General features: G+C 42.2%; 1 protein-coding gene across 1 annotated transcript in view; it reads right to left on the reverse strand.

The window, feature by feature from the left end:
- The window catches only part of LOC110295880 (pregnancy zone protein), a 44,205-nt gene that overhangs the window by 2,584 nt on the left and 14,643 nt on the right, over nt 1–26,978 (reverse strand). Inside the window, exons 12-33 of the mRNA XM_021164248.2 lie at nt 26,469–26,696; nt 24,656–24,719; nt 20,970–21,112; nt 17,719–17,868; nt 16,421–16,585; nt 13,046–13,133; nt 10,914–11,088; nt 10,309–10,537; nt 9,670–9,796; nt 9,191–9,312; nt 8,913–8,964; nt 6,332–6,415; nt 5,672–5,848; nt 5,337–5,427; nt 4,719–4,875; nt 4,203–4,277; nt 3,866–4,043; nt 2,889–3,130; nt 1,903–2,121; nt 1,600–1,730; nt 914–1,004; nt 112–180 (exon numbers count right to left, since the gene is read on the reverse strand). Of these exons, the coding sequence (XP_021019907.1) occupies nt 112–180; nt 914–1,004; nt 1,600–1,730; nt 1,903–2,121; nt 2,889–3,130; nt 3,866–4,043; nt 4,203–4,277; nt 4,719–4,875; nt 5,337–5,427; nt 5,672–5,848; nt 6,332–6,415; nt 8,913–8,964; nt 9,191–9,312; nt 9,670–9,796; nt 10,309–10,537; nt 10,914–11,088; nt 13,046–13,133; nt 16,421–16,585; nt 17,719–17,868; nt 20,970–21,112; nt 24,656–24,719; nt 26,469–26,696 (3,057 nt within the window). The remainder of the gene's footprint in view (nt 1–111; nt 181–913; nt 1,005–1,599; nt 1,731–1,902; nt 2,122–2,888; nt 3,131–3,865; nt 4,044–4,202; nt 4,278–4,718; nt 4,876–5,336; nt 5,428–5,671; nt 5,849–6,331; nt 6,416–8,912; nt 8,965–9,190; nt 9,313–9,669; nt 9,797–10,308; nt 10,538–10,913; nt 11,089–13,045; nt 13,134–16,420; nt 16,586–17,718; nt 17,869–20,969; nt 21,113–24,655; nt 24,720–26,468; nt 26,697–26,978) is intronic.

Here is a 26,978-nt window from a genome sequence, read left to right on the forward strand (position 1 = left end):
GTTCCCTTTAGCTCCTTGGGTACTTTCTCTAGCTCCTCCATTGGGGGCCCTGTGATCCATCCAATAGCTGACTGTGAGCATCCACTTCTGTGTTTGCTATGCCCGTCTCACCTTTTCAATGTAGATTAGAACATGGTTGGTGTTCACTTCAGTCCTCTGAATGTTAGGCTGGTCTTGGAGCTGTTGATGGAATGAGGAAGGTTTATGGTAGGAGCAGTTTGCAGGTATTTATCATAGAAAAGGCTTCTATGGAGAGTACAAACTATTGATTTTTATTTCTTTTTGTTGTTGTTTGTTTGTCTGTTTTTTGAGACAGGGTTTCTCTGTATAGCCCTGGCTGTCCTGGAACTCACTTTGTAGATCAGGCTGGCCTCGAACTCAGAAATCCGCCTGCCTCTGCCTCCCGAGTGCTGGGATTAAAGGTGTGCTCCACCACACCCAGTGATTTTTATTTCTTTAGGAATACTAGTCATAATGATGGTACTTATCAAATCCTTTCTACTCATGTGTATGTGTATAGATACATATATGTGATATATACACATCCTAGGGATGTATAAGGAGATTCATATATATGTGTGCATATACATCTGTTTTGAAAGTGAGTCCACATACCTGATAGCTAATGTTTTGCTAGTACACTGAGTGTGAAGCTAGAAAGTAGACACCCTAGCCAGTATAAACCGTAGTAAATGACAGAATTATAATCTGGAGAGGCAGGTTTGTGGAGTAAGCTCTGTAAAAACCACATCAATAAAATTAAATCAATAAGGTTAGTCCTTTCTACCAATGGTTTAAGGTTAGCCCTTTCTACCAATGGTTTAAGGTTAGCCCTTTCTACCAATGGTTTAGGCTAGCCCTTTTCACCAATGGTTTAGCAGTAGATCTTTTTCTACTGATGGTCTAGGCTTACCTTTTTCACGGATGGCTTCATAGGTATGAAGCCTGATACCATCTTCACATCAACAATGACCATGTTGGAGCTGGGTCGTTCTCCAGTGTAGCTGTGTAGATAACACACAGAGTTCAGCCCTTCCTACAGCATCCCTCAGGACTCACTGAAGCCAGAAGCCTAAACCTTACCACTCAGTTTTTCTTTCTATCATATCTGTGTACTTGTTTGGAAATCTCACCATTTTTCTCTCCCCTTTTCAGATGGAGTATACATAATATGTGTGTGTGTATATTTGCGTGGATGTGTGTGAAGGTGAAGGTTTATGTCTATGTGTATAGTCCTGAGATATATCCTCAATGCTAAGGCCTTTCAGTAAGCGTTAAGAAAATGTCCTTGTTAACAAATACAAGAGCCCATTTTTTTTTTTTTTTNTTTTTNTTTTTCGAGACAGGGTTTCTCTGTGTAGCCCTGGCTGTCCTGGAACTCACTTTGTAGACCAGGCTGGCCTCGAACTCAGAAATCCGCCTGCCTCTGCCTCCCGAGTGCTGGGATTAAAGGCGTGCGCCACCACGCCCCGCTGCCCATTTTTTTTTTTTTTAAAGCATAACTTTGCACAATGCATTCCTTTGACAGAGGTTAACGCCCCCTCCCCCGCATTTTTTTATATGTTCTATAAGCGGACCAGGTTGCAATTTAGGATTTACCTTATGTTGATGCGAATCTGGAATGATCTGTGATCTCCTGCCTTGTCAAAGTTTAGGGGGAGAGTGTTGACTTGCAGAGCGAAGGGTGCTTTTCCATCTGCCTCTGGGAGGATGTTGTACTTTAGAGATGTCTGAAAACAACAACAGCAAAATTCTTTATCTCAGCGCCAGAACGCCTCACAGCCTCTTTTAAGTAAGTCAACTATTCCCTTAGCACAGATTTCCATTTTGATTGTGCAATGAAACGGAAGCCTCAACATTTCCTCTCCCACATGCCAATTCTCTGGGCCCCGGAGGCCTCACCTGGAGGTACACACATCCTGATCCTGACCCTTTGGTGACGTAATTTCCGGGCAGATCTGGCAGCCTGACTTCCTGCAGCAGCAGGCGATTGCCATGGTTAACATGGAAAGTCTTAGAGAAGGTCCCTAAAGACTTGATGGTGACCAACACTTCTTTCTGACTTCTGGTAAAAGTGGCAGCTCCATATTTGGAGAGGGCTTGAAGAGCCACCACTGTATCCTGAGAAAAAGAAAGATGCAGAAATGTCAGCAAAAGCAGCCATGGCAAGGCCACACCGAATGTACAGTGTTAGCTTCCCTTCAGGGTTCATGCCTGCATACCAATGGGGACCCAATCTAGCTACTTCAGGAGGAATACGTTTTATCATTTACACAAATTACAACATATACAGAAATATGACCCCAGGAATTGTTGCAAGTTAGAAATGGAGAAGAAGAAAATGTAGGTTAAGAGAAAAAGAAGACTAAAAGTGAGAAATAAGATAATTCTTGAACAATGAAAAATATTTATATAGAAGGGAAAAGGAGCCTCGTGGAGGAGCTGGAATGTTTCAAGTGGTCTCAGAAATGGCAGCAAGTCTGTTCCAGAAACAGCGTAAGGACCACGCAGCATATTTCCTGTGATGACTGTGGACAGGAAGTAGCTTAGGTAGAATATTAGAGAATTTTAGTCTGTGAATGAAAATCAAGTAATTTTTTTCTCATGGAAGTAGGTTTTTTTGTTTTGTTTTGTTTTTTAATAAAAAACAGTACTTTGGGAAACTGACTCATGGTGATGTTGAGGACCCGTGTGAGGAGAAGGTGAGGGGAGTGTAAGGAGGACCGGGCAGCGCTCCATATGTGAGTTAGGTGGGACTTGGTGATGGAGGAATGGAGAAAATATAAGTTAGAAGCATCCATGACTCAGCTATCTAACTCCCAGAATATGTCTGTGTTTATATACAGGTCAATTGATTTCTCTTTCCCTCGTAGGGTCTCTCCACAGACCTGAGTGGAGGAGAAGCCCCCGTGGGAGTTCTGTTGCTTGATGATCCACTTCACAATCTTGGATGCTGTGGACAGGTCTGATGAAGACAGGTCCCGTGTGGGCCGGGAAGACTCAGAGGTTAGATAGGCAAGAAGCACGTAAGCGGTCATCTCCACTTCGGCAGAAGGGGCCCGAGGTGTATATAAAGATAAGGCCTTCATTTTCTGAACATCCCCAGGGCGTTGCCAGTGCAGTGAATCCTCTTTCAAACAGAAAGGATGGAATTTTAAGCTTAAAACACAGTTTTAAAACCTAGCCTATGAATGACAGCTCAGCTAATGAATTGGCACAAATGAAATGCATAAATGCTTTAAACAGTTGCCAGCACCCCCCCCCCTTTTTTTTTTTTTTTTTGAGACACCCTCGCACGATCCTAGACCCATGCTGGCCTTGAACTTGAACTCAGAGATCTACCTGTTTCTGCTTTTTTTTTTTTTTTAAAGATTTATTTATTATATGTGAGTACACTGTAGCTGTCTTAAGACACACCAGAAGAGGGCGTCAGATCTCGATACGGATGGTTGTGAGCCACCATGTGGTTGCTGGGATTTGAACTCCGGACCTTTGGAAGAGCAGTCGGGTGCTCTTACCCACTGAGCCATCTCACCAGCCCTGTTTCTGCTTTTTAAGGCTGGGATTAAAGCTGTGAGTGAGCCACCTTGCCTGGCAATGAGCAGGTCTTTAGCAAGGAAGTACACCAAGCTCCCAGATGATCACAGGGGGAGTCTTTGGATCTTTTAAGTGTTTGTATAGCACCAGCAGCTGGATTATATAAAATCAGTAATGTGCGTGTCAATAAACTGGTTCCTATCACTTAGGTGTTGGATCAATGACAGTTTCTCTTGTTTTCTTTCTGGTTAAGGTTGGACAAAAGGGACTCTGCCTTTGTATCACTGGTGACATCTAGCTAAGTATACTCTGTAGTAGAAGTGCCTACCTTCCTTCACAGCATCTTTGTTTAGGGATTCAAGCAGTTCGCTTCTCTTGGCCTTGTTTCCTGCCAGGGCGAAGGCATAGGCCAGCAATGCCTTGGTATAGACATGACTTTCCTGGCTCTGTGAGATGGAGGCCCAGGCCGTTTCCAGGCAAAACAGAGCATTGCGCACAACACTGTGCTGTAAAAGAAGATGAAAGCCAGTTTCAGAATTATAGGACCAAGCTTAGGAGCTACCCACCAGGCTCACCCCAGGTTGAGAGCCACTCTGTTACCGCCAGGGAGGAGTTTCCTCTCGATCTTTTATGTGAAGGAGGTATAGGGATGGATATATACTTACCGTGACAGGCAGGTGCATCTCCAGCAGAGCAATGGAGATGTAGGCAGAGAGAGTCACTTCATCATCCACACCACCCTGGAAGGGACAGAGGGAGAACCCTCACACACCACAGTATTCACTGGTCAGAGTCGGCTAAGTGTGTTTTAAAAGCGTTAGACCCTCCGAGTTATGTCATCAGGACTGGAGAACTCTTTTCTTTTTCTTTTAAGATTTTAAAATCATGTGTATATGTGTGTATCTATGTGTGAGTTTGTGCATGAGTACCCACTGATGTACCCAGTGCAGTACCCACTGATGTCAGAAGAAGGGGGCATTGGGTCATCTGGAGCTGTAGTTACAAGTGGTTGTGATCGCTAGAGGAGGATGCTGGGAACCAAACAGGTCCTCCTCAATAGCACCAACCACTCTTAAGAGCAGACTCATCTCTCCAGCCTGATGGACCAGAGAACTTTTACAGAAGCCCCCCCTTCCTATAGATGGCGACCTTGAGACTCTAGCGGAGAACCAGGGCCTCACCTTCATCGCGTTGTTAAGCAGATATCCAGACTGTTGGAAACAGCCATTCTCCTTTTGTTTCATGGAGAGCCAGTTGAAAGCGTTTGTGATGTGTGTCTTCTCTATAAAGATGTGCGACTGAGCTTGAGCAAAGGCCTTGAGCACAAACGCAGTGAGCCTGGCCAACAGAAAAAAGATGGAGACAGCAGGGCAACGTTACTTTTAAAGCTCACTACGTGCTGCCTGCGGACACGGTTCAGCAGGGCTCATTTTGGGGGTATCAGTTGATAGTGTCATTCCTTTGGTCTTTAGTAGAATAACAGTTTTTGAACTGTTATAGCACCCTCCCATCAAAACTTCAGGCCCTCTCTTTCCCTGACTTTTTCAAAGGGCAATGAGAACTCTTTCCCATCGCTGTGGATAACTGCACTTCCTGCCTTACACCTCTGCCTCTTTGATTTCACTGTTATCAGTTTTGCTGGTGGAGTAGGCTTTGTAGGAATCACTAGGGTTGACATTTAGAGTTTTAATAATGATGACATCTTCTGGGAAAGAATCCCAGGTGCAAGAGAACAGCGATTTCTAGACTCCTGAAGCAGCCTCGGATCAGCAGAGCAGGAAGACGCAGCTTCATCTTACCAAGTATTTCCCGGAGTGTTGCCACCACCATGGTCCCCGAATGTGCTGTACGAGCCATCACTGTGCTGATAGTTCAGCTGCCTCTGGTACCCTGGAGAGGGAATTTCAGTCATGTATGAACTGCAGTGACATTAGTCAATTATTATTTGTTTGTCTTAACCCTATAAAAGAACCATCGAGTAAAGATGTTTTAATCACATGCTTCTAAGGTTATGGACACTATTGAGCCTCCTTATCCTCAGGAGGGGCGTTTGATTGGAAATACAGCAACAATCATGACCACATCTTAACCAAACAGAAGGCGTTGATTGGGAAATGTTGGTAAAGTTGCTTACCATTGATGAGGTAGCTAATGGCTTTGGACTTGATCGCCTCTGTCAGCTGCTGTGTCTCATTCAGATAGTTCAGAACATAGATGTTAGGGACAAAAAGGACCATGTTTTGTTCCCCACAGCCGTAGGGCATCTGGAGAAGATTCTGGAGGTTTTGCATGGCAGAGCCTAGTATATCACCTGAGGTATATAGAGAAATTTAATGAGATATAGAGATGGCTTGTATTGTAGTAAGAAAATATAACCAAGAGACCATGTTATGAAGAAGGAAAGACAAAAAAAAATTACACAAGAAATGAGAAAAACAGATGGCTCCAGGACACACAGCAAGCAGGAAAGAAACTGAATGGCAAGAGACGACATCTTTTCTGATGGGCCATGATGTCTGGGAAAATGGAATTATGATTTCCATATCCTCTAGACTATGCTTTCCGTCCATGGATCACTGGGACATGAGAACATAGCCCTTCTCAGCTGTCAGAGTTGACCAAAGCACATCGCTGCCTACAGTATCAGTTCAACCCATTGTCTCATTCATGCACAGGGTAGCCCTGTACTTGCCGCTCCTTTTCTTAGTCTAACATCTGGTGCTTCGTGGCATCATTAGTCACACACAGTATTACAGCGAGGAACAGCTGCTATAGCTTGGGCTGAGAGACTTACCCAAAACGGAATGTGTAGCCCTGGCAGATCCTTCAACCACATTGGGTGGAAGCTCCAGTGACCAATTATCTTGTAACTCAGTATCTAATGAAAGAAGACAGTAGACAATAACACTATGTGTGTGTGCGTGTGTGCGGTGAGAGAAATGTCCTATGTTTGTCAAATATTTTTCCTTATCATTAGATGCAACATTTTCATATCTCTTGGACTTTAGGCAATTTCTTGATGCAATTCAGTTTCTCCCAAAGCCACCATTTGTTTTATGGCAACATTCTTACTGAAGATATGATTTCCTCCCTTACAGAGGACTTCCTCTCTCTTATGGATTATATTAATTCCGTGTGTGTGTGTGTGTGTGTGTGTGTATACCTATGTAGAGTCCTCTGGGGTTCTCCTGCCCTGTTCCTCAGTCCCCTAGTGTTGACTGGGGTTATAGGTGTACACTGTCTTGTTCAGCTTTTATACAAGGACTGGGGATCCAAATTCAGCTCCTCATACTTTCACAGCAAACGCTTGGCCTACTGAGCCATCTCCCTAGCTGCAATTCCCGTGGTTGTTAACATTTTACACAGGCATTCATCTCACGAATATGTATTAAGTGTGTGGTATGTGCTAGTTCCCTCTTAAGTGTTGTGAGTGGAGGTTTTCAAAACGAATTTCCTGATTTCTCAGGTTGTTTACTCCTACAGGAAGTGTAAACAAGTTAACGACGTATTTAGTGAGATTGACAGTGGTGGGTGCTGGAGAAAATTAAAAGAGGCTGTTTATGGGCTGAACTAGTAAAGTGTGGGCAATCAGGAAGTGGGAGGCTGGAGAGGGAGGTCACTCACTATGGAAAGACTTATCGATAAAGTCATTTGTGTTCAGAGACCATCAGTAAGTCATGGAGCAAGATTTGTAGATATTGTTGGAAAGATACTTCCAGGAAAAGTGAACCAAACGTAAAAAGACTTCAGAGACTGAAGCAGGATCAATGTATTCCAAGATGAAGGAGAAGGCTGTGGTGACTGGCACAAAGTCAGAGCACCCTAAAGGGCTGGGGAGGGCTTGATGATGGTGACGTTAAGGGTTCTAGCTCTGTGGAGCATAGGAAAGCCGTGAAAGGAGCGTGTGGAGGAAGGGCATTTTCCGACGGATTTGGCACATTCTTGAAGGGAACCATCTTTCTGTAGGGGGGGTGAGGGGATGGTTGGGAGGTCAGTTGGGAAATTACTGAATTCACTTTTTTTTTTTTTTGAGATGTGTTCTTAATGTCTAGCTTAAGTTGGCCTCAAACTTGTGATGTTCCTGCCTCTACTTATTGATGGATGGTGTTTCGAGAATGTACCACCGCATGCAGCTCCGTTAGGAAATCGTTTACATAGTCCAGCCAGAGAAAAGATGACGGCAGAGGAAGATATGGCAAGCAGTGGGTAAACTTTGATCTAACTTGATAGTGGCGTCAACTAGATTTGTGAATGGATTGGGGTTGAGTACAAGAGAAATAACGTGATGAAGGCAGATTCAAGTGTTTTTTTATACTTGACATGTAAATGACTGAAATTACCACAGAGGCTGTGGGTAGCTTAGCAACACTTCCCTCTGCTAGCAGGATGCTTCCGGGGTGTCTGTTAGACCTGCAAGCCTGTAAGTGCAGCTGAGGCTCAACGCAGGAGTCTGAGCCCAGAAAGGAGATGTGTACCAACGATGTGTGGATCTGGGACCTAGCTGCCATTAAAGCATGTCCTAGGGCTGGGAAGGTAGCTTAGTCAGGAGAATGTTCACCCCGAGGTCCTGAGTTTGGTACTCAGAACCCATGACGGGTGGGGGGGGGGAGAGGGAAACCAGACATGGTAGTGTATATTTGTAATCTCAGCTCTGGGAAGGCAGAGACAGGGGAATCCCTCAGGTTTGCTGTCCAGCAGAGTCATCTTTCTAGGTGTGGTAAACGTATTTGACTCCTACTATTCCAATTTGTGATGGATTTGTGAGTTGGAAGGCATCTCTACAGGGAACAGACTTGTAGACAAAGCCTCACTTTGAGGAACATTCTAGATGGTGCACAACTTTTTAGATGGAGATTTTTATATGATCATACTAACAGTGTCAGTCAAATACTGTTTTGGCGTCTGTGACGGTGCTCTAGAGATACTGTCAATCAAAGCACAAGTATGGATTTAAATTATTCATGTAACAGTGCAGCAGACCAGTGCCACACAGAGGAGGAGTTTTACAGATATGATATATTAGAAGGAATCCTGCCCGGTGAAGGGTTTTAATTCCCATCACTAAGCAGGAACATTCTGGCAATGTCTCTCACCATGCCTCTTCTTTATCCTTAAAATATGATGATCATAACAACAATAATGATAATCCTCAATAGTGCTTGTCCTTATTACCCTGGGGAAAATGAGGCCACCCTGGGAGATTTTCAACCAAGAAAGGGCTTCTCTCCATGAGAGATCTTTAGGTTTGCAAGGAAGGAGCATACAAGTTTTTATTTTTTTCTTCAGAGTAATCCATATCCCAGAGATGTTCTTTTCCCACAGTTAGAAATTCTAGTACATGGCTTAATCTGAGAATTTTGTTTTGTTACACTTACCTTGTGGGCATAACAGTGTGTTGTACGTTTGCTCCTTCTCAATTCCTTCAGGCTTAGCATTGAAAGTTAAAAAAAAAGGTAAAATGGTATGTCACATGCAAGTAAGAAAAAAAGTCACATGCAAGATACATCACATAGAAGTAAAAAAAGGCCCCAGAACAGTCACTTTTAAGTATTAAAAACAATTGATCTGTAGGCCTATACACAAACTTGGAAATGCGATACAGTCACCCAGATTACAAACACGATGTCAAATGTTAGACTCAGTACTCACACACCTCAACTATTACGGGCTTCACCACAGTGTCCTTGTGTACAAGGGCTGGCACTTCTGTCAACTTATTGCCACATAATTCTGGAGACTGCAAGGCTTCTGCAGTAGCTGTGAAGTTCACCTCCCCTGGGAGATAAAATTTTGATGGCTTTAAATGGTAATGCCCAGGCCAGTGAGATAACTCAGCTGCCAACACCCTGGGCTCGATCCCTGGGACCCACGTGGTAGAATTAGACAACCACTCCCCACAAGTTGTCATCTGACCTCCACACGTGCATCGGGGCACACATACAGCAAATAAGCGTATTTGAAAATCCCGAGAACCACAGTTATTCTGTGTTAAATGTTATCCTCCCCGACAGTGTACAGTTTCCGGCTTAGTTGATCAATTAAACTCAAGAGGAGTAGCATGCACGGGAATCAGAGCCAGGACAAACCATTGCCACACAAAGCATGAAACCAGTCGACGGCTTCGCCACTCACCCAGCGACTTCGGGGTCACAGCCCAGGACACGGTTTTCCTTTCATTTCCACAGATGCAATGAGAGTTTTCATGGCCCCCGACTGGGACTGCCAGGAAATCAGGAGAAATCTCTAGGTCCACTCGGATCTGTTCCCAAACCCAGACAGGCAGAAAGAATCAGGAGGAGGGGGTAAATCACAGCACATACTTTGAAGTTTAGATGTTTGCAACATGGGACTTGAGGGTTATTTGGAATGGTGTGAATGCCTGGGAGTTCTGTGTGAACAGAGGAAGAGCCGTTTCTTTACACAGACTTTACATATGAAGTTGGTTAGTTGGGCATGGCTACACACTGTAGAATTCTACATACTGCTAGTTGAGACAGGAAGGTGGGAGTTTTTAGGTCAGTGGACTGTGCGCATAGTGAGTCAGTCTCTCTCTCTCTCTCTCACACAGTAATCACCAGGAAACCATATCTGAATTTAGCAACATTTACAGACTCCTGAATGAAAATAGTTTGTTGTCAGAGAATTTTTCTCTGAGTACTTGTTTCCTTCCAAAGTCAGAACACATCTCACATAGCATTAGGAGGGGCCTGAGGACCCCCAGGTACTGAGAGGTGTTGCGGCTTCCATTCACTTGCAGAGAAGTACCCTTACCTGAATGCAGTGAGACATGTAATTGAGCACGGTGGCTTTGAGGGTAAAGGCTTCTCCTCGCACGACAGAGTAGGGGAGAGTGAGCTCCAGGAAGAAGGGCTGGAAGGCTTGAAGGGAGATGGTGGAGGAGAGGCCAAGGCCAGTGGTTCCAGACAAGCAGAATGCACTGGCCTTCCACTCAGTGATGGTGTCGGGGACCTTTACCGCCAATTCACCGTCCCCTGATACGCTGGTATGGAGGAAAAAGAACAGGAAAAACAACAAACAAACAAACAAACAACAAACCAGAAAGCTATAGTTCAGAAACCAAGCACAGAAAACATGGAACTAAATCTAGGGGTCTGATGCTTCTGTTAGTCTCTGGAAGTTCTCTCCTCCCCTCTTCTGCCCTCCTTCTCTGTCCCTCCCAGTTTTATTTTCTTTCTCCCTCTTTCTCTCTTTTTCTTGCTCCCTTTCTTTTTCCCTGGGGGAGAAGACAGCTTCCTATTTTTTTTTTTTTTTTTGCTCTGAGATTGTAGAAGGGAAAGAAAGGAGCAGGACCCAAAGTCCCAGAGCAGGGACTCACACCTTCACCTATGCTAAATCCCAGAGGACACTCGACTCACTCCAGTGGCACCAGGTCCCAGATCCAGGTCTCAGGGAAGTACTTCCGCACTGTCTCTCTTACTTCCACCACCTGATTCATCTCCTCAGAGTAGTCCATCCCCATCATGGGCATGCTCATTGTTCTGAAGCTGGATCCTGGGGCTGCAGCAGCCACAGCTAAGGCTTGAGGCGCCACTGTCATGAGAAGACAATTGATGAGCCCCATTCTCCTAACTGATTTTGGTTTTGTTTTTTGTTTTTTGTTTTTCGAGACAGGGTTTCTCTGTGTAGCACTGGCTGTCCTGGAACTCGCTCTGTAGACCAGGCTGGCCTCAAACTCAGAAATCCACCTGCCTCTGCCTCCCTAGTGCTGGGATTAAAGGCGTGCACCACCACGCCTGGCTCTTTTTTATTATTATTTTTATTTTTAATAGTTTATGTATTTTATACATTTGTTCTACTGCTTCATTGAATAGAGATGGGTATATTGTTCTTTATAAATAAGGTGAATATAGTTTTCTTTAGGATGGCTCTTCCCCTGAAATGATAGCTATGTCTCCCATGGGCACTGGCAGTGAACAACAAAGAACAAGGAAATAAGCTGGAGCAAGAGTTCAGAAATCTGACTTAAAACCGATCCATAATCAAAGATGAAATGAAACGCAGGTGTGCTCTCAGTGTGCAGTGTCCATTTCTCTGTAACCTTGGACCTCAGCACGCAACATGTGTACTTCACACTGCCCTTGAAACACCCTGACTCAGATTCCAGGCTGTCATGTGCTATGAGCTACAGCCATTTGTTCTCTGTATAAAGGTTTCTGCTCTAATAGAAGCAACGTAAGGAGTTTTAGTATTTTCTTTCTATCACAAAGGTATCAAGCTAGTCTATCTTTAGGTTGTATCACTTAGAATGTCTGAGTTTAAAAAACGTCTGTTGTTTGAGTCCTTGCCATGAGTTTGACAAAAACATATGAGTTTTAGCATGGCATTGGCGTAGAATGTCCAATGATGTCTGAAATGGCCGTAAACATGCATCTACTGTTTTTTACTGTGTATTTATGTGACGTGTCACTCTCAGCATTGATGAGTATAAAGTCAACATATCAATCAAGGCTGAGAAACACTGCAGATACTTCAGATCCTTAAGTATCCAATATACATCTAAAACTTAATTCTTTATGCAAATATAGACAAGCACATTTATCATATGCAAATTTGCTTTCCCCTTTAGTAAATGGCAAATGCATAGGCATACCAAGGAATTGTTTTAAAATAAATTTCTTTGTGATTCACTCTCATTGAACATTTTATATTCGTAACTATGTGATGCAGGTACATGCCAAGGTTACATTTGAAAAGAGGTTCTAAGTGTGCCACGTTTAAGAAGTCCGTTATCCACCGCTGATCAGCTGTAACCTGATCAGGAGATTTCATGATCATGTGGAACTTAAGGTGGTTATTGGTTGATGGGAAGCCAGGGATGGGGAGAAAATTCCAGGGCAATGGCTGTGCAAATGTACTTACTCACTACGATGGGAAGGCATCTTCAGAAGTTATCAAAAAGCCCTTCTAGAGTAGAGTGTCTCTTTCAGGAGTATGCTTACCATAATCAGGCAAATTTTAAGTGTAATTATAGAATAAAACACCATGGAATTAGGATAAAGAGGTCTTTTGAGGCAAGACCCAGGGAGAGCAAAGAAATGCGCACAGAAGTAGCTTCTGTGTGAGTGTAACTTGGAAAAAGCCCAGGAAAGCTCTCAGCCTCTGACATGGGTGCGATTCTCCCCCCTCCCTCGCTCCGACGGAAGCCTTGGCTGCTGACTTAGGTGTGTTGTTTACAGAGGACAGGAGGAAGAGGAAGAAGCAAGATGATTGACGTCTAGGCTAAAAAGGCCAATTTGGACAAGGGAAAGGAGAGAGGAGAGGGGATCGAGGAAGAAAGAAGTCTGGGAGAGGAGAGGCCATATAGAGAGAAACAGTAATTACGCAGATGTGACTTGTGAATACGTTGGCACAGGAGCTGTTGAGGAGCCAGCCTAAGATTCAGTATGTATAAAAATGCTCTTTAAACACCCACCCTCCTCAAGAGAATCATCATTTTTTTTTTTTTTGGTTCCTATTATTCTAGAAGACAAACAAAGCACACTCTTACCTCCTCCCATTCCCGGATAGTGTTGAAACTCTTGACAAAAGTGTGGTTTGTGGATTTTGGAGTTGGTAAAAATATTTATTCCTATAGACTGGAAAAACATTACATGTTAAAGGTGTTAGAAAGCCCAGATCTTTTTGGGGGGTTCATGCTGTGATTTCATTACTGTTTGACACATGGATCCTAGGATCAATGTAAAGATTCTGTATTGAATTGGGACAAGCTATAACGTTGTCCCAGAACAGCAAGTTCATGTGGCTAATGAGTGTGAGATGGGATTCAAGTCCATTTCTCTTTCCCTTCTTTAAAATATTGTGTCTGTGATGGCTTGTATGTCCTCGGCCCAGGGAGTGGCACTATTAGAAGGTGTGGCCCTGTTGGAATAGGTGTGTCACCGTGGGTGTGAGTTATAAGACTCTCATGCTAGCTGGCTGGAAGTCAGTATTCTGCTAGCAGCCTTCAGATGAAGATATAGAACTCTCAGCTCTGCCTGCACCATACCTGCCTAGATACGGTTGTGTTCCCACCTTGATAATAATGGACTGAACCTCTGAACCTGTAAGCCAGCCCCAAATGTAGTCCTTATAAGAGTTGCCTTGATCATGGTGTCTTTTCACAGCAGTAAAACCCTAACTAAGTTTCCTATGCCTAATGCCTCTGCAATGGTTCTTTCTTTCTTTCTTTCTTTCTTTCTTTCTTTCTTTCTTTCTTTCTTTCTTTCTTTCTTTCTTTCTTTCTTTCTTTCTTTCTTTCTTTCTTCTTGTCTTATGTTACTTTCCTTTTTAAAAAGATTTATTATTCTTATTATTATTATATCTAAGTACGCTGTAGCTGTCTTCAGATGCACCAGAAGAGGGTGTCAGATCTCATTACAGATGGTTGTGAGCCATCTGATTTGAACTCAGGACCTTCAGAAGAGCAGTTGGTGCCCTTACTCACTGAGCCATCTCTCCAGCCCTACTTTCCTTTTCCTTATAAAATACCTGTGCCTATGTGTTTGTGCAAATGGGTGCATGGACAGACCGAACTTATGGACTTCATGTTGAAAGACTTTGTTCTTTCCCTGCCTTTTCTCTTGAAACCATAGGTTGCATTGGTTACCCGTTTCCTGAGTTTCTGTACTCACCCTCTGAGGATTCTCTCCCTCTCTTTTCTTTCTCAGTTTATTGTCACCGAGATCTGCTCCCAAGTACCCACACTGGGATCACCTGAACCCTCAAGTCACCTGTTCTCAAAGTTCACTTTTAATGGTAGTCACAAATAAACACCTCTCAATATCTTATCTCACAGCATGTGGGGAATGGTGGGACTCTGGGTGGGGCACAGCTATGAGTGGTAGGACAGCATGTGGGGAATGGTGGGACTCTGGGTGGGGCACAGCNCTGGGTGGGGCACAGCTATGAGTGGTAGGACAGCATGTGGGGAATGGTGGGACTCTGGGTGGGGCACAGCTATGAGTGGTAGGACAGCATGTGGGAAATGGTGGGACTCTGGGTGGGGCACAGCTATGAGTGGTAGTTGTGTGAAATAGGAAGAAAGAAATCATGAAAGAAAGGTTAAACAGCTATGATTTTGGAAAGTTGCAGAGAGGTGATTTAAATTGTTCTCTGTTAAGCTGTGGACCACTAGAGGAAGACTTATATATGTTTTTAATGCAAAACCAAGAGTTTTAGCCTATTTTGGTAGGATACAATTGAGTTCACCATTTGGATATACTTTAGTATCATAGCTCTGCTTAGCTGTAGTTAATCTTAAAAATATACCTTGAAAACAGACTGATACTTCTTAATTGGACTTTATTAATAAGATCAAGCATCGAAAGATAGGACCTTGTAAAATTAAAAAACTTTGCAAAGCAAACAAACCAGTGAACTGATTTTTGAAGGAATTGTCTACAGAAGAGGAGAATATCTTGGCCAAATGCACACCTGACAGAGGATTACTATCTATAATATACAAAAAACTCAAAACACCCTAAACAGCAAGAAATCAACCCAATATAAAACAGGTTAATACAATGAACAGATAGATCACTCTCAAAAGATGAAATATAGGTGGTCAATAAACACATGAGACATGTTTAACTTCCTTAACTATTAGAAATATATAAATTGAAGCCATGTTGAGAGTCTGTATTAGTCCAGTCAGAATAGCAATCATTAAGGAAAAAAAAACCATGACAGCAAATACTGACAAAGAAATGAACAAAAGAAATCACTCAAATCCTGCTGGCAGCAGTGTAGACTAGTCCAGCCACTGTGGAAATGTGGAGGATTCTCAAAAACCTAAAAGGAGGTAAATATTCCATAGGAATGTATTACCTCTTTACCCAAAGTACTGCAAGTCAGACCGTCACAGAGTCACTTGCATTTCGGTTTTTATGAAATCACTGTTTGCAATAGCTAACGGATAGAACCAACTTAGCTGCCAAAAAATAGAGGCATAGATAGGGAAAGTGATACACACACACACACACACACACACACACACACACAGCATGTATCATATATACAAGTGTATGTATGTATGTATGTATGTATGTGAGTTTTTTCAGTCATAAAGAAAAATGAAGGGGGCTGGCGAGATGGCTCAGTGGGTAAGAGCACTGACTACTCTTCTGAAGGTCCTGAGTTCAAATCCCAGCAACCACATGGTGGCTCACAACCACCGCTAATGAGATCTGATGCCCTCTTCTGGTGTGTCTGAAGACAGCTACAGTGTACTTATAATGATAAATAAATCTTAAAAAAAATGAAGTCATGTTATTTGCAGGAAAATATATGCAACTGGAGATAATCATATGAAGTGAGCTAAACCAGTCTCAGAAATAAAATTACCACATTTTCAATGATTCTATGTTTTCTCTCATTTGTGGTTCCTAGACTTTATATAGATATATAAAGTCCTGCCTGGGTATATTAATGAAAGTAGAAGTGAAGCAGTCTATGGGGACAAAGCGGCTCATGGAAATTGGAAGGGTGAGGAGACGGAGTATGGGACGTTACCAGAGAGATATGATCAACCAACCATGTGTACACAGATGCTTTACAACATTTAAAGAATTTATCGTGCAAATAGCTTATATTATGGCTGCCAAGAGTGACTTATCTTATAATTAATGACATATATTAATCTCTAATACACACACACACACACACACACACACACACACAACCACTTGCTACTTAAGGTGTCCTGGAAATTATCCTGATAGATACGTTTGTGTACAAATTAACCCCTGCCTCTGAGACTCTTTTCTCTTACTTATCATTTTGTTAGAGAAAGGGAAGGGTTAGATTGTGGTGCATAGAAGCATTGGAGTTTTGCATCTTAACATAGAGTTAGAACTCAGCTCTGCTGTGTTTCAGGAGCCATTACCTGAAAAATGCTGTGTGCATCACTATCGCCCAGAGGGTGCTTTGGCGAGTACACGATCCCATTGCGAGTGATGTCTTCTCCACTGATGCAGTTCTCATGGTCTCTGTACACTGGGACACCAAAGAAGGCACCCTGGACAGTCTTTCCTGGCAGCAAACTGTAGATCTGTGCATTGGAGGAGAACAAAGGGAAACTGTTTCTTGTTCTACTGCTTAAAGAATTTTAACGTTCGATATGGAATTTAAGTCACCATGGTTTTAGTTACCTTTGCCATGTGTATTATACAAGGATTGAAGCAGGGAGTCACAGAAAGAGCTAGAATGTCAAAGTTTCTAGCCCTCATGGGAAAATGTAATACTTGAAGAGATAGGAGATTGGAGATGTAGCTCAGTTGGTAGAATGCTTGTCTAACTAACATGCAGGAAGCCTTGGATCTCATCTCCAGCACTACCTAAACTAGCATGCCCTTGCAGGTGTGTAATCCCCGCACTTGGGAGGTAGAGGCATGAGGACCGGAAAACTCAAGGTCATCCTTAGCCTATGAGTTCAATGACAGTCTAGACCTTTATGTGATTCTTTCTGAAAAACAAAAACAAAAACAAAAACAAAAAACAAAAAAAACAAAAAACTGAAGTGAATTTATCAAAGTTGATCTGAAAGTAGAAGGATATGAAGACCAGAGTTAGTGGCTGGCAGTGTTCAGGTTCATGGTGCAGAGAGAAAGGATAGATAATAGGTACTGAGAGACAACAAGGTCACTTCTGAACCATTTGTCTCTACAGGGCTGGACCTGGAGGCAAGATGCAGAGGCTAACCATAAAACCCGTGAAGCATCCATGAAGCCTGTAAATGAAGACGCTTCTGTGGAAATACAAAGGCATTTTAAAGACATGTTTGAGAAGAAACTGTTCTTGCCCACTCTTGAGACAAGTAAGTGTCTGATTTCAGGGACAGCACCAAAGACTTAGCACCTTACACAATCACCTTGAGTTGTGGCCGGCTAGCAAATGGTCCGGACGAAATTTAACTTCTCTAAAACGTATTGTAGCAAAATAAACCCATCCTATTTGTGTGTTATCATTCGTAAAATGAAGTGATAAGACAGACCCCAAATTATTATTCACTTGTTAAGAAACACCAGGGTAAAATGAGACTCTGTAAAGCACTCTGGTCAGTGACTGTGGTGGGTGATGTCATGCTCTTCTCTGTGAGGATCTTGTCCTTTGTGGTTATGGTTTACAAAAAACAGTCTGGGCATGTCAGCATCTTTTGATACTCAAGACGGCAGTGGGACTTACTGACTGAGGTGAGAGCTTGGCTTCGGGCTTCAGTAGCAGCACACTCTGGTCTACTGCAGTGAGGGCGCAGAGGGACAGAGGCGCCGCTTTGACCTTCAGGTGGGTGTCAGAGGCTGGCAGGCTCTGTGCTGATGGGAAACTCAAATTTACCTGTAAAGAGCACATGATTATAGCAGTATCTTAGAAAAAGAAAGAGTATTAATTACAGTCTTGACACTCTCCTCCAGCCAATGCTGAGGGTTTTTGTTGTTGTTGTTTTGTTTTGTTTTTTAAACTTTCTTTTTCTTTTGCCATTTTAGAGCAGGGTTATTTTCCTAGGAGCTTTCCATCCAACATCCTCAGAATGACTTGGAAATATGGCACTGACTTACCTGATTTTCTTTCTGTAACTGGCAGAAAGCAGGTTGTGTTGCTTTTGATCCCACTGAGCTAGAATCTGGTATGGTATTGGAAACACTCTTAAGGAGGGCAATAAGGAACTTCATATGCCACTTTTTTTTTTAAGATTTATTTATTTATTATATGTAAGTATACTGTAGCTGTCTTCAGACACTCCAGAAGAGGGTGCCAGATCTCGTTACGGATGGTTGCGAGCCACCATGTGGTTGCTGGGATTTGAACTCTGGACCTTCAGAAGAGCAGTCGGGTGCTCTTACCCACTGAGCCATCTCACCAGCCCCCATATGCCACTTTTAAAAAAAGATTTATTTATTATTATTTCTGAGTACACTGTAGCTGTCTTCAGAAGAGGGCATTAGATCGCATTACAGATGGTTGTGAGCCACCATGTGGTTGCTGGGATTTGAACTCAGGACCTTTGGAAAGTGCTCTTAACTGCTGAGCCAGCCATCTCTCCAGCCCCATATGCCACTTTCATTCCACCTCAGCCATATGAAAAATCAACTCATGTGGGGGGTCTGTGACCCCACAGTAGTGAGAGATGGAAGCTATAGCCTGTCAGCTCTTCATCACAGCGACAGAGCGACTGCACTCAAAACCAGTTTCCTTTTTTATCATTTGGTTTATTTTTATATTAATTTGAGACAGGACCTTGCACGTATCCCAGCTTGGCTTTGAACTCACAGTGTAACCCAGACTCCTGATGCCTCCTGAGGGCTGAAGTCAGAGGTATGTATCCACCATGCCTGACTTCTTATCTCTCCTTTGCCTTTCAACTATATGCAAACAGGCATTCATGGGGCTAGCCGCCAGAAATACCATTTAAACTAATACATATTTAATGTGTACACACTGTCTTAAAGGAAAGATGTTTTAAAATAGAAAACAGTTTCCTTTGTCCGATAAAAGACAGAAAACAAAATTCTGGATTGAAGAGACATGTCCCTGTCTGACCCCAGTCTTTCTTCACTTCTCAGGCTCCTCTTTGAGCACCATCAGATCAGGGGCGTAAATTAGCAACTGTATCAAATCTTTGCATGGCTGCCAGCCTTCTCCTGAGTGGTGCACCAATTTTCATTTCAGCTACTGTTAATGCTTTCTTCTACCTTAGGTCAACGGTTAAGTGAAAGGATGTTTGATCTGAAGTGAACATAGCTTTGAATGGAGTTTGGCTTCTATCAAGAATTTTTGTACTGTTACACAGAGATTTCCAGAATCAGAGAGATTATTTTCAGTCAGGCATTGATTCTGAGTAGAAAGTAATTTTTTTTCCTGTCAATTATATGCTGTCAGATAGCATCATGTCTGGAGTGTGAATAAACTAACTCACCAGGCTAAGGACTGCTGCCCATTGCTAGAGTGGAGTGGCTCTCCCAGGATTTCCCCTCATAACGACACACAACTCAGAGTGAAGACCCTGGAGGCTGGCGCAGGAGACTCACTAAACAGGAAGTTCATAGGGGAACCAGCATGATGCTTCTGAACACAATGCCCAGCTTTAACAGTGCTCCTTAGATGGAGGTGAGGATTTACGCAGGGATCCATGTCCTCTTTTGCTTAGATCGCTGCACACTTACTATATGTGACTATGTAATGTGAATACAGAAATGCCCGCTTGCTGTAAATAGACATTATCCTCATAGTTATAGTTTTGAAGAAAAAAAAAAGTGGCTGAAGTTGACAGAGCTCATCTACTAGAATAGTAAAAAAAAAAAAAAAAAAAAAAAAAAAAAAAAAAAATCAGACAAGTGCCAATTCTGCTTGGGAAAACTTATTTATAGCTTAGTGGAGTTCACATGACAGCTTTCAAGTCTTTAAAAATAACAAAAGATCTCACTGACAGTTTTTTATATTTTAATCCTTATTGGCTCGCCAAAGGCCTGTACACTTTTCTGTCTATGTTGAGGAGCTAACTTTAAACTCACACTAGTGCACTCTCTTGCAGTGTATGGAATGGAGCTTTGCTAAGGAATTGGTGGTATGAGACAGACCCATTTGGTGAAAAAGCATTTTCAATGCCAAATTTGGTATCAAAATATTTCAAAATAATTTAAAAGTTTGCTATGGGGCCCGGAGAGATGGTTAAGCATTAATAGTAGTGGGCGCTTTCCCAGAGGACTCGGTTCATGTCCCAGTACCCATGGCTGTTCACACCATCTGACTTCAGTTCCTGGAGATCCTCTGTCCTCTTCTAGCCTTTATAAGCACACACAAGGTGCACAGGCATATATCCAGGCAAAACAAAAGACAATATACACACACACACACACACACATATATATCACACACACACACAGTATACACACACACACACATACACACACACACACACACACACACACACATATATCAAAGTTTGTTGTAGAATAGATTTTGAAATCCACATGAATCTTCTAAATGAAAAAGACCTCTGCCTGTGGCCACCTCCTTTGGGCACTGCCATTAGACTGCTAAGGTGTATATGGCTCTTTTCACTAACTTGAGAGATACTCGGGGGTAATGTTTAAGAGTTCTGTGTTGTGGTTTTAAAATAAATATTAAGCCAGGTGTGTGACTTTAGTCCTAACACTTGGAAGGCAGAGGCAGGAGGATCTCTGTGAGTTCTAGACCAACCTGGTCAATATTAAGTTCCCGGACAGCCAGTGCTACATAGAGAGAAAGAAAGAAAGAAAGAAAGAAAGAAAGAAAGAAAGAAAGAAAGAAAGAAAGAAAAGAAAAGAAAGAAAAGAAGGAAGGAAGGAAGGAAGGAAGGAAGGAAGGAAGAGAAAGGAAGAGAAATAGATAGTACTTCTTTATTGCCCACACATATAAAGGAGAGAATAAAAGGATCAGGCTTAGACACAAACACCCACCTTGTTGGCAAAACACTTCTCGATTTCAAAATTCTGAGCATCAGCGACAAGTTCTTCATTAGGTAAAATAGCATAAACAAGCAGCTGAGCCTTGGGAGCCATGCCTGGCTCCACTTGAATTGGGAGGGAAAAGACTCCTTTCACTGGAAAATAAAGAAGATTCAGAATTGTGGATTTGGAGTGGATTCTTAATTTCATATCATAACAGTTTTTAGAATATTTTAAGAATTCATATTTGTATTACATAAAAAAGAGTTGCACCTTTACCGCTGTGCATGCAGTGGTGCTTCATAAATGCATGCTGAATGAACGACGTTTTAAAATTCTTTAATATTTATTTATTTTATTTACGAGTGTTCTATCTGCATGTAGACTTGCATACCAGAAGTAGGCAGCACATGCCAGTGTAGATGGTTGTAAGTCACCATGTGGTTGCTGGGAATTGAACTCAGGACCTTTGGAAGAGCAGTCGGTGTTCTTACCTCTGAGCCATCTCTCCAGCCCCCACCCCCTTATAAATTTCAAGCACACTGATAACACAACTATAGTGAGACTGCAGAGGCTGAAGAGATGCTATAGACCTAAGGACCCCATGGTGAAGGCTCACCATGCCTTTAGAGAAGGGGATCCTGTATCTTTATTAGACTGGTAGAACCGCGATGATAAAAGTCTCCTAGGAAGAATGCTGAGTGAGGGTCCTAGGGTAGTAGACATCTTAGAGAAGACTTAACAGGATATAAACAGACAGGAAAAACACAGAGATGAGAAGTAATGTCAGCTGTTTGGCAATTCAAGATGGCGGGTTAGAGGCAGCCAACAGCCACTACTCTTCATGAGGAAAGTCAAATCAACTAGAGAGCAGTTGCTTTCAGAGGTGGGTGACTGTGGGAACATGCTAAAAACTCAGAAGGGAAAATACTACCTACTCAGTGGGGGTTATCTTCTGCAGCTAATCATGGAACAGAGCATTGAGATACAGAATATATATATGTATAAAATGAGAAACGGAAAAAAGAACAAACAACTAAATCACAAAATGGGCGAGTGACGTGTATAAGGTGTATAAGACGTGGAGAAGCTCATAGTCGGTGAACATGAACAGCATTCAGTGTCTGTAGCCACCAGGGAAATGCAAATCATATTTACACTGACAGCTCAAATGCTAGAGAAGCTATGGAGAAGAAGCACTGTTAATGCAGATGCTGAGACTGTAAATTAGTGCAGTCACTGAGGTATACAACGTGGAGGATTCCAAACAAGCTAAAAATAGTATTAACATATGCACCACACCAGCTATGCCACTCTGGAGTGTTTATCAGAAGGACATGAAATAAGACACAGAGATAGCCACGCTTACTGTAGCTCTGCTCATAACTACCAATATATGGAGTCAACTTAAGCATCCATCACCACATGAGTGGGCAAGAAAAGGTGGTGCGTATGGACAATGGAATATTATTCAGTCATAAAGAAGAATGAAATCATGTCATCTTCAGGAAAATGGGAGGGACTGGGGGACATTGTGTTAAACAAAACAAGCCAGAAAAAGAGATTAGCATTGTATGATTTCTCTTATAGGAGGAAAAATAATGACTCGAATCTACTAGAAGAGTCCAGGAAAGGGAAGGGGTTGGGGAAGAGAACAAGATAATGGACATCTCCAATGCATAGAGACGTCACCGTGAAACCCATTATCTGCATGACTAATAAGTATTGATAATTATAATAATTAAAAAACAAAAAACAAAAAACTGCAGCCAGTGAGGACTGTGGAGGAGGGGGATTTTTATCCCACAAGGACAGAAGATCTCGCTGAACTGCGTACTGAAGCTCTGTGGGAAGCAAAAGTAAAGAAGGGTTGGAGAAGATTAAAGAGAAGCATTGGTGTCCAGCCTGGTTTCTTCCTGCTATGTGGAGTAAGATTTGGTAGGAGTGAAAACCGAGGCTCCTTCACCACGAAGCAAGAAGGATTCTTTGAGAAAAAATAATTTCAGAAAACTCCCATTATGCAGCTTCTAAGGGACACAGAGCACTTCTTGGTCGAGAGAGAGAGAGAGAGAGAGAGAGAGAGAGAGAGAGAGAGAGAGAGAGAGAGNGGGAGAGGGAGAGGGAGAGGGAGAGAGGGAGGGAGAGGGGAGGGAGAGGAAGGAGAGACCCCTCCAGCTAACAGCATCGAAAAGTGAAAGTGCCACCATGCGCAGCCACAAAGCTTTCTCTTCAAGTCTGTTTGAAGAGGCTCTGTGTATGACGCACAGATCTCCCCTTCACCTCAGCAAAGGCCAAACCAGCAGGTGAAATTATCTAGGAAACATCGACAGAGAAACTTTTGTCTAGTAGGATATATAAAATCTTTGTGGCACACAGGTAGATGACACGATTCCTGAGGAATTTATCCTAAAAGAGATATTATCTTTTTAAATGGACAGAGAGGGTAGAAAAAGAGAGACTGTTTGATCCCTCTAAGTACCGGACACAAAACCAGCTGCATGCACATGCAATGCTTTGTGGGAAGGGAAGCAGGGTTGCAAGTGGTGTTGAGCTAGGAGGACAGAGACTCCAACCAGAGAGGCCGGATGGTCCCTGTTGGAATCTGGGGCTGTTTGTCTGCGTGGATTTCATCTCTCTCACCGTGGCGTCGATTGTATCCAAGGCCTCGCTGCCTAATCTATATGATTTTAAATTATTTAATTTGGGACTGTTTTTCAGCATATGATATATGAGTTTTGGGGGCCTGAGGAAAGGCTGTGATAGACTGAGGTGTTTGTTGATGAGAGACTGAATTTGACTTGTTGGATGGGCCCATGGATTTTGAAATGCTTGTGGTAAGCAGGATTCTAATCCTGGATATCTAGACCTGGAAATCATTAAGTCTGTTATTTTATATGGCAATAAAGCCTTTGCAGATGTTAAACCAGGACCATGAGATGTGAAAATTGTTTTGAGTTATCCAGGTGGAGTCAATGTCATTATAAGGATGGTTATAAAAGGGAGACAGGCAGGTGAGGTTTGAAGATGGAGTGCTGCATGCTAGCTTTGAAGGTAAAGGAAGGGGGTGGCAGAGGTGTTTAGGCAAAGCAAGAACATTGGGTCTTCTCCGGAGTTCAAGATCTAAGGTAGTCCTGCCAAGAACTTGACTTGAGCCCAGTGAGACTTCTGGACAGAAATATAAGATAAGAAATCTGTGTTGTTATGTGCCTGGAAATGTGTACTAAGCCATCGGGGCAGCAGTAGGGATCCAACACACAAATTCATGAAGAAAAATGTCTTCCATCATTTTTTTTTTTACATTTTTGATTTTTTTCTTTTTGAAAATAATTATGAAGTTAGTATACTTTACTTCAGAAATAAAACCCTAAAATCCAGAAAAGTTCTGACAGCTTCCTCACTGGACAACAGAGGGCTGCCATGCACTCCCACTTTGCTCGGATGTTGAGGTTTGACAAGATGAGAATACATTAAAAAGAAAGAAAGAGGCTGGTGAGATGGCTCAGTGGGTAAGAGCACCCGACTGCTCTTCTGAAGGTCCAGAGTTCAAATCCCAGCAACCACATGGTGGCTCACAACCATCCGTAATGAGATCTGACTCTCTCTTCTGGAGTGTCTGAAGACAGCTACAGTGTACTTACATATAATAATAAATAAATCTTTAAAAAAGAAAGAAAGAAAGAAAAGCAAGAGACGCTTACTGTTTCCTGGTTCAAGCGACAACACATGGCTTCCTAAGTTGAAGATGCTTCCCCTTGCTTTGATCTGAAGACAGAAGGAAATACACCCATTAGCATTGTGAGGCCTGTCTGCCCAGACAGGTTAAGGTATGTCTGTTAGCATACTCATGATATATAAATAGCTCTCATGCTGCTCCAACTCAGAAGTAATTTTTATTACCATATTTCCTTTCCATCATTTTCATATGTGTGTGTGTTTCAAATAACAAGTACATAATGAACACACACGGTACGAACTCACTAATAAGTGGATATTAGCCCAAAAGCTTGGAATACCCAAGATACAATTCCCAGCCCACATGAATCTCAAGAAGGAAAACTAAAGTGTGGGTGCTCCAGTCCTTCTTAGAAGGGGGAACAAAATACTCACAGGAGTAAATAGGGAGATAAAGTGTGGAACAGAGACTGAAGAAAAGGCCATCCAGAGACTGCCCCACCTGGGGATCCATCCCATACACAGACACCAAACCCAGACACTATTGTGGATGCCAAGAAGTGCATGCTGATTGGAGCCTGATATAGCAGTATCCTGAGAGACTCTGCCAGAGCCTGACATGGATGCTTGCAGTCATCCATTGGACTGAGCACTGGGTTTCCAATGGAGCAGTTAGAGAAAAGACTGAAGGAGCTGAACGGGTTTGCAACCCATAGGAAGAACAACAATATCAAGCAACCAGACCCTTCCCACCACAGGTACTAAACCACCAACCAAAGAGTATACATGGAAGGACGCATGGCTCCTGCCGTATATACAGTAGAGAATGGCCCATCAATGGGAGGAGAAGCCCTTGGTCCTGGGAAGGCTCAATGCCCAGTGTTGGGGAATTCCAGGGTGGGGAGGCAGGAGTGGGTGGGTGGGTGGGTGAGAGGTGGAGCACCCTCATAGAAGCAGGGAGAGGGAGGATGGGATAGGGAGTTTCTGAAGCAGAAACAGGGAAACAAGATAACATTTGAATTGTAAATAAATAAAATATCCAATGAAAAATAGCAAGTATATAATTTTATGTTTTATTTTCTTTAGTATTTGTTATTCCTAGTAGTGTATGAAAAGTATGTACACACATATTTTTAGCACCTGTATGTGAAATATACTGTGGAGACAAATGTACAATACAAGTATCTTCTATTGTTACTTCATTTTTTTTAACATTTTTATATATTTATGTATGAATGCACACCAGAAGAGGGCATTAGATTCCATTACAGATAGTTTTGAGCCACCATGTAGTTGCAGGGAATTGAACTCAGGACCTCTGGAAGAATATCCAGTGCTCTTAACCACTGAACCATCTCTCCAGCCCCTGGTTACTTTTATTTAAAAATAAACAAAATGTATTTCTCATTCTCTGTGTGGCCAACTCTGAGATGAGGTAATTTGAACAATTCACTTTGTTTAATAATTGCGTTGATTATTGTCTCAAGTATTTAGGTAAGCTAACTGATACTTGTTTTTGAGGTAGAAACCTAGTAAATTATCCAAGGTCTTAAGACTAAAAAGAGATGAAATGGAAACTATAACTATTGTAAACGTGGTACTTTTTTTTTAAATATAGAAATAAAGAAATGTTATCTAGAGCCAATATTTCAGTAGTGAACAAGACAAACAGTGAATTAAAGCATGAATAATTTCATAGTAAGCAGTTTGTCTTCCAGTGTATAAAATAAAAACCTAAATATTAACACTAATTTTCTATAAAACTCATTATTTTGAGAGGAACCTAGGAAATTTGGAGCCTATACAATTAGAAAGAGATGCAGTGACTTTCATTCTTACCAGATAGTAAAAGGTTAAGTCTTTTTCATTCTTCATGATATCTTCATTCAAGAGGTAGTGTATCCGAATCTCCTGAGTTTGCCCGCAGGCCAAAGTACCAAAAACAAGTTCAAGTTGAACATAACTCTGGCTTGGAGAAAAGACTAGAGTTGCAGAATGGTCTGCCTGTGTGTGAATTTCATCAAGCCACCAGTTATCATAGCAGACATGGTTCTGCTTGTAGGTGACCTAATAGGAAAATGAACAAGACATTTGTATTTAGTGTTTGTCTGTTTATCATCCATCCATCCATCCATCCATCCATCCATCCATCCATCCATCCATTTACCCACCTACCCACTCACCCTATATCTATCTATCTATCTATCTATCTATCTATCTATCTATCTATCTATCTATCTATCTATCTATCCATCTCTATCTATCTATCTATCTATCTATCTATCTATCTATCTATCTATCTATCATTCATCTATCTATCTATCTATCTATCTATCTATCTATCTATCT

Source organism: Mus caroli, chromosome 6 (assembly GCF_900094665.2).
Source record: "Mus caroli chromosome 6, CAROLI_EIJ_v1.1, whole genome shotgun sequence".
Lineage (NCBI taxonomy): Eukaryota > Metazoa > Chordata > Mammalia > Rodentia > Muridae > Mus > Mus caroli.